This window comes from Polyodon spathula, chromosome 42, assembly GCF_017654505.1.
Source record: "Polyodon spathula isolate WHYD16114869_AA chromosome 42, ASM1765450v1, whole genome shotgun sequence".
Lineage (NCBI taxonomy): Eukaryota > Metazoa > Chordata > Actinopteri > Acipenseriformes > Polyodontidae > Polyodon > Polyodon spathula.
This window is the reverse complement of record NC_054575.1, coordinates 891584-899888: the sequence shown is the minus strand read 5'-3', so window position 1 is coordinate 899888 and position 8305 is coordinate 891584. Positions and strand designations below refer to the sequence as shown.

Sequence of the window (8305 nt, the reverse complement as noted above, 5' to 3'; positions counted from 1 at the left end):
TCACCAGGAAGGTCCCAGTACCCACAGTGTGGCACCGCCTACTACAGTCCACAGTGGTGATGGGAAACTGAGCCCCTCCACAGAGCACGAGGAATGCAGGCCGCGGTGAGTCCATACAACAACATTCCAGGAGACAATTCCAAGGCCGTTACCCTAGGCAGCTACCTTGGAGTGCTCCACCCCAATCTCCGTACAACATCTGCAATATTGACGCGCTTGCACCTCGGACACCAGGGTGCTCGCTACCGTGCAAAACGGTTAAACGCTGCAATTCTGTTTGGGACCTCCCCCCTTCCAAGGAGTCACGCACACATCCGTGTACTCAAAGAGGAAGTGGCCGCCTTGCTGTGCAAGCGAGACCACACCTCCTGCAGAGAGGGGTTCTTCTCGAGATATTTTCTAGTACCCAAGAAGGACGACGGCTTTTGTGGTTCCAAAAATGGTTGGGTCTGATGGCTGCATCCGTATCAGCCATCGAGCTGGGTGCATTATGCATGTGCCCGCTCCAAGCGTGGCTCAATGCCTTTCCACTTACACCCCAAGCGCGACAGACACCATCGACTGACAGTGTCTCACACGAGCTCCGCGGCATTATGAAGGTGGAAACATGTGCTGGTCTGAACGGATAACCCATCAGTGGTGGTGTATGTCAACCACCAGGATGGCCTCTGGTCCCCGGGGTTGTATCGCGTCACCTTCCAGCTCTTGATTTGGGCTCAACGCAGCCCAGGCTGGTGAACTGGGCAGCGGACCTCCTGTCGAGGGACGGTGCGCATCCGTCAGAGTGGCGAGTCCACCCACAGGTGGTGGAGTGCATTTGGGAATGGTTCGGGAAGGCACACCTCGGTGGCGATGATACATTGCCCCCTGTGGTATTCCCTCCACTGCTTCAGCAGTCCACTCAGCATCAACACCCTAGCCCACGAGTGGCCCGGGACACTCCTTTACGTGTTCCCGCCAGTACAGTTGCTCCCGGCCTTCTTGGAGACGGTCCGGTTAGACAAAGCAACAATTCTCCTAGTGGCCCCCAGATGGCCCAGGAGAATATGGTTCTCGAACCTATGCCAGCTCATACAAGGCCAGCCCTGGGAGAGCCCGCTCCCCATACATCATACCTAATGTTGTTGGTGGTCGTCTTTTCTTTCAGGGAACCAGGGTTACGGTAAGTAACCTAATGTTTTCTATTGCAGGGACTTAAAGGTATCCACAGTTAGCATGGTAAAGTGGTCTCTCATGTATAGGTTCATGCTATGTGAAGACTGCTGTATCAGCTAATGTGAAACCAAAACCAGATGTTAGAGTATGGAATTCTATAGGATTAAGACTGAACATGTTCAGAGCCAAATGAGATGCAATCTATGTAAGCTTTAGTTATTGCTTGTGTCGAAATGGACTGTTAGCAGTTACCTCCGTACCTGTTATGAAAGGACGTTCCCAGTTGAAGGCAATGGCTACTTACTTTTTTGACTGCAAGTTAGGTGACTACCAGCGTTCAACAAGAAGAACGTGGGTTGCAGTCATTGTGATGTTTCCGTATCTTGAAGCAAATGTAGTCAAGTATTGATTAGCATCTGTTAAGAATAATATTCCATCAATCAATAAATCATGTAATTCGAACAATTATAAAAGTAGAATTGTCTGATTCATTATAGTAAATAATAAAGTTACCACAACCTACAGTGGAAATATGAAAATTATACACCCTGCTAAAAAAAAAAAGCCTTGCTAAATCCAAGATACTAACCTCAATATATTTTACCAATCAAACTCTTAGAGTGTCTAATATAAAACCTGTTATGCCTTAACCTAATAAAAAAACGCTTTTTTATCTATGATTATTTGCCTTACCTTATTACAATTTGTTTTGTTTAAAAAAAAACATCAATTATAACCACACTTAATAATTTCATCAGATGGCTTCATATCGCCAAAAAACATCTGTAACACTTTACATGAAGTGTCTCTACTGTGTATTAAAGACATGTTTACTTACATACATAATTACGATGTTGTTATGCATAGTTACAATGCACTAAATGTGTAAATCCTTTCCATGACATATGTAAGTACACAATTGTATCAGAAAAGGGTTAGGGTTAGGGTTAGGGCTAAGAATTAGAGAGGGAGAGAGATTTAAGTCTGGTTCAGGATTAAGGTTATATTCTGCAAAAAAAACAAAAAAAAACACATGGTAAAAAAATTAGTCAAAAATCTATATCACACATCTGGATACTATTGTGGACAGGTAATATATTCTTAAAACAATAACTGTGTCCTATTATAATGTACAAACCCATTTTCAATATCCCTCTCTGAAAACGATGGCGGATTTACACGTTATAACAAGACAAAAATAGACCACATTCCAGACCGCTCTAAGTTCATAAATTGAGTGAATGATTCAATACTGGGAATCTCTTCTTAAAAAGATGGTATTTATTAAGCGTGCAGCAAAATAAGTTTTAAAATCACACAAAACAGTTACACAATTAAATATCGCATTAAAAGCATTACAATGAGAACTAAGGATTTAAATGACAATTCACCAAAGAAATATTAGTACTTACTGACATTACAACAAGGGATCGCACAATACCTGAATAGATATTTAAGAGTATTGTTACCTAGCTTGGAAAGCAGTCACATTCAGCGTTCTGCTACCTTGTGTTTCTCTGAGTGTCAGGGCCCCTGACCTAGATGGATAGATAGATACTGAGAGCTGAGGACTCCACGTGAGCGAGCAGGGATCAGAGGAGATCAGGAGATCTGTGGGGCAGTCAGGAGATCAGGGAGCAATCAGAGAACCAAGGAGCTAATGTTTACAGTCAGCGTCTATACTTAAAAAAAGAGATGGTTTGAATTTCCTGCCACATGCTCCGATTGGCTAGTTTGTGCCTGAATGGGCTTGCAATCTTGATTGATCTCTCCCCCTTTTGTCTGATCTTTTAAAACGTGCATAACTTTTGCTAAATAATTCAGATTTAGTAGTGGTTTTAAATCAATACAATGTGACATTTGTCTTCAATCTCTAAATCTTTAAGCTAATTTAAAGTCATTTTTCTCTTTCTTTCAGGCTTGTGTTAAACCATCCTTTTCTCACTAGACTGGGTAATTCAATTGCAGAGATGGGTTTGATCAGCCTTTTGTTTCCTGAGTGCCTGATGCATTCAGGTGTTAGATTGATCATTATCGCTAGGCAAAGTTAGACAAATTAGTTTAAAGATTTAATTCAATTCTGTTAAAATTAAAATATCCACGACATTTGCAATATATTTGTAAATACAAAGACTATATGATCTACACACCCCAATACTTGCCATACATGTATTTATATAATTTTTAACTAATCCCATTAAAAACGTATCACCAAAAAATATGAGTTCATACTTTCCATACATTGTAATTCTGCCAGCAGAGATCCCAGTTGGAGTTGATACCAGAAATTATTATTTTACAGGTAACATTGTAAAAAAAAAAAAAAAAACGATTTACATAAAACTCAAAAATAGCTAAAAAGAAGCCCTTCATATATTATAGCCAAGGTCTGAGTTTCTATCAGTAGAACTTCCAACCAAGCTCTACTGGTAGACATTGGATTGCGTCAAGTTGACATGGAAAGAGTTTTATTTTCTGATGAATTTCCTAAGCCTAAGGATTCAGTCCGTCTTGCATTTGCTTTGCTTGATTGGGGAAAAGTCCTTGATCCCAGCATTTAGGAATTGGTTTTCTCCAACATGACAGCGATGAAATTGATTCCGTCGCTTTGGATGTAAGAGCTCCCGGCAAAGATGTAGAGAATGGGGTTGATGCTGTTGCTAAAGAAGGCAAAGGCCGTCAGGGTGGATTTGGTGGTGTGCACCACATCCAGGAAGGCCTTGTTGAGTGATTCTTCCCCAGCTAAAGCATCCGAAACCTGGATGAGGTTCACAATGTGGTAGGGCATCCAGAAGACAGAGAAAGCGACCACAATGGGAAGGATAATCTGTTTGCTTTTGTTCTCAAACACGCTTCTCAATTTCCAGAAAATGTATAAAGAGCAGAAGAGGATAATGGAAAAGGGAATCAGGAACCCAGCGATGGTCTCCAACAGGTATTGCAAAACCAAGTGCTTTGGATCATTGTGGCACGGTAAACAGTAAAACAATTCTCCTTTTGAGAAAACCCTGTATTAAAAAAGGAGAAAAAGAAAGTACTGGTTTGTTAGTAAGTAGGGCTGGGTTTTACACTTGCATTTAATAAGTTGTGTTGAGAACATTCTTTTTTTTTTCAGTTCGATATTCTAGTTCAAAGTCCATGGTGCTAACAAAAGACCAGTAAATCTAGCCTATATATATACATTTGCTGCCATGTTGTAGGTCACAGGTTTTTGTATGTGAAAAACACACACATTAAGGTAAAGAGCACTTTTTAAAACTGTTCTACCCTTGATTTTCTCCCAATTTGAAATGCACAATTATTCAACTCTGCTCACTGCTGCAACCCCTGCACTAACTCGGGAGACACAAAGACGAGCACTCTGAGTACATGGATGGACCTCCCCCTTACGTTGCTGGGTCAAATTAATGTCATAAAAATGAATGTGCTGCCTCGATTCCTATACCTGTTCCATTCATTTCCTGTTTCTCTCCCACTTAACTTTTTTACAATGCTTAATAAATTAATAAAGCAATTTATCTGGCACCGTAAATCTCCTACAGTGAGCTTGGACAAGTTAACCCTTGCATACGGTTTTAGAAGCTTATTCCTTCCCAACTTTAAAATGTATTAGTGGGCAGCTCAAAACAGATTCATATCAATGTCGTGCCAGACTGATTCATTTCTTGGCTTTAGATTGAGAATTTTGAGCTAAACAAGGACGTAGGGGCTGATATAATATATAAATGTAACCAAAAATTATTAAGAAAAAAAAACTCCCATTAACCATTAACCCCTTGCGGTCCTATGTCGGACCAGGTCCGACATTACAATTTTCCCTTTCCAGTCCGATGTCAAACCCTGACCGACATCATCAAAAAAGACGTAAAGCACAGGTCTCTAGTCATTTTTTCTCCAGAAAAAGCAGAGAAAACCTTTCAATGTTTGAGTGAGGCTGATAGGAGCTGAATAAAGCTGAATAAAAAAACAAAAACAAAGGGCGTGTCTCATAGCCCCTTGTCCCACAGAAATAACACGGACATAAAAAGAGGAGAGAGCTGCTTCTGCATCCAGCACTCAAAGAATATCACTGACATTTGCAGAGCTTTTTGAGATGTTATAATAAAAAAATGAATCACTTGGATTGCATTATTGAGGAGTTTGGTGATAAAACAAGTGATCAGGAGAGGGTTTATCAGTGTGCACATCTATAAAGAGGTATGTGAAAAATACAGTGAACAAGGGATGGGGCTTGGCTTTAGATACAGTACTGAGTGTCATTTGGCGATTCAATGCCTTTTAGACCTGTTTTACTCTGAATAAATAAATAAATAAATAAATAACTAGTGCGTGTAAAATAAACCAGCATGTGTGAAAATAAATAACCCTGGACTGCCTGACAAGCGCTTAATAAATGGACTGCTAGGGTTATATAATATATATATATATATATATATATATATATATATATATATATATATATATATAATATATAATATATATTATCCTTACGCTAGTGGATTTTCTCACCTAAGATCCCTATATGGGAAAACAACTTATTACCAGTGATTTTTAAAAACAACATTTTTAAATCTTGGCATGAGAACGGGATTACCCACTTAGAACAGTGCTATCAGGATGGCATGCTTTTGTCCTTTGAAAAATTTCAATTGTCTAACAAACATTTTGTTTGTTTTCTACAACAGAGAAATTTCATTAGAACAACATTAAAAGGTCAGCTGAGGTTGTCCGATATGACAAAGATTGAATCTCTTTTCCATCAGGAACAATCATCTTGTAAATGTATATCCAGAGTCTATAATACACTTAGCAATGCTCTAATCTTCAGCTGTTCTGGCAGGAGGTCTGTGACACTTTGTTGCTGATTCTTGATATCCCTTTCCCAGTGGACCCTCAGATCTGTCTGCCAGGGAACTTCTCTGGAGTTCCGCTCCCAAATAAACATGCAATAAAATGTATTGACCTGGCACTGGCTATGGCTAAAAAAAATATACCTCTGAAGTGGAAGCTAGACTCCGCTCTTCCGGTTTCACTGTGGTTTTCTGAAATTAATGGCTGTCTATTTTTGGAAAAAAATACTTATGCTATAAGAAACAAAACAAACATATTTTATAAAATATGGCAACCTTATATAGATTACATGGAGGGACTTCCTTTGAGGCATATTGACCCTAATATATTTAAGGTGCTATATACTGGATATATGCCAACTAACATAACTGGTATGGATATTTTTTTCTTTGTGTTTGTACAGTTTCTTTTTGTATCTTTCTGCCATTATGTTTTGTAAAATGGAAAATAAAAATAATATAAAAATAAAAAAAATAAAAGCATCTGCCCCACTCTTAAATAAATATCTCCTCTTATAAATGCTCACTGGCGGTAGAACATGGGAATCGCGAAGAGGAATGCCAGGCTCCAGATGACCAGCAGAGTCTTGAGGAGAGCCCTCTTGGTGCGCAGCTGCTGTGACAGGAAGGGACGGGACACGGCCAGGAAACGGTCGAGGCTCATGGCGGTGATGAGGAAGGTAGATGCGTACATGTTGACACTGCAGAGGTAATGAACCAGCTTGCAGAAGGCCAGCCCAAACTCCCATCCTTGGCCCCGGGTGGCAGAACGTATGAAGAAGGGAGTGCTGAGCAGAACCAGGGCGTCCGCTGTTGCCAGATTCAAGACCAGCAGGCAGGTGACGGAGCGCCGATCCACACGACACAACACTGTCCACATCACAAACAAGTTCCCTGGGAAACCCAGAATAAATGCCAAGGTCAGGCAGACAGTGCTCAGGATTTGAGAGAGGCCAGGGGAGGAGGAAGGAGGTGGAGGGTGGAGGGAGAGGAAGGGGGTGGTAGAAGAGGAGAAATTCATTTTTTGATGCTGGACTGGAATCTGGTTAAGAATCAAGATCCTGTGAAAAGAAAGGGGAAAAACAAAGACACATTTTTCTTCTGATTTAATTCTCACATTTTCTCAAAAGAACATAATAAGGTCAAGTGGCCAGGATTTGAGAGGTTGAGACCAGGGGAAGAAGAAGAAGGTGGAAAAGGAGACGGGAAGGAGGTAGAGGAAGACAAGTTCATAGTCTGGTTTGCGATAGGCTGCCTCTGCAGAAGCTAAAGATAAAAGAAATTTATAATGTAAGCTGGATTGCTCCTGTATGAATATAGCGATCTCAGTTCAATGGGGGAAAATCCACTTTCAATTACTGGTACAGACTTTCCTCATTTTTCCATTAATTATAATTCACATGAGAGCAATCAAGGAGTCACCATTACATCTCAAGAGCAGCTTATCTTGCACATAAGAAACTACGGTGCAGATCTAAAGTTTAAAACACCACGACTCTTGTATGTTATAGTATGTAATAGTAGCTCCAAATTACAATCTTTTATGATTTATAATAAGGTAAGATATTGCGTGCAGGGTGTCTCATCATAAGTTTCAGTAGCCAGAGCCACAAGAGATGTCATCTCTTATAAAAGTGAATATGTTGCAATTATGGTGAAGTTGCACGAAACTGCGAAATTGTAAAGAAAACGGCGATTAATTTGATATCTGCAAATTAGTTCACAGAATAGCAATGGCTATGTTAGTAAGTGTCAATTTATTGATTCCAATATTCAAAGGTTACCCATCTATAGCATAAACGTTTATTGTTAGACACAACTAATATGTCACCTAGTTACAAACAGAAATCAGATACTGATCAGTTACTTTTTAGGGAATACTTTGCGGCAGCAGTCTTTCTTTCTGGTTCAGCCTTAGATGAATATGTAATTATTGGCGATCCTGAATAAATTTGCAAAAATGGTTTGGCGATCGTGCAAATGAGGGTTCTCAAATATTACAATGAGATGTACTAAAGCTGCAGGCAATTGTGATACTTGCAATTGCAACAATCTGTTAAGAACTTTTGAAAGAACGTTTTAAACAGTTGCAGTGTTGGCATTTCCCAGTTTGCCTTTTCTCGTGCGTTGCCAGTTGTGCTCAATGCATTTTTGATGCAAACACTTAAATACCTGTTTTTCCCTAAAGTAAGGTGTACTTATAAGCCTTAAAAATTATTACAATTATAATTGTCTGTCAAAGGACAAAAAATATAATTAATTTATTATAATTAATTAATTACCTAACCTGTAACACTATT

At 39.7% G+C, this 8305-nt stretch overlaps 1 protein-coding gene across 1 annotated transcript in view; it reads right to left on the bottom strand.

The window, feature by feature from the left end:
• Positions 1-2503: 2503 nt before the first annotated feature.
• LOC121305329 (leukotriene B4 receptor 1-like) overlaps positions 2504-8305 on the bottom strand; it is a 10307-nt gene continuing 4505 nt past the window's right edge. Inside the window, exons 2-3 of the mRNA XM_041236939.1 lie at positions 6533-7066; positions 2504-4163 (exon numbers count right to left, since the gene is read on the bottom strand). Coding sequence (XP_041092873.1) covers positions 3713-4163; positions 6533-7026 — 945 coding nt within the window. The 5' untranslated portion in view covers positions 7027-7066 and the 3' untranslated portion in view covers positions 2504-3712. The remainder of the gene's footprint in view (positions 4164-6532; positions 7067-8305) is intronic.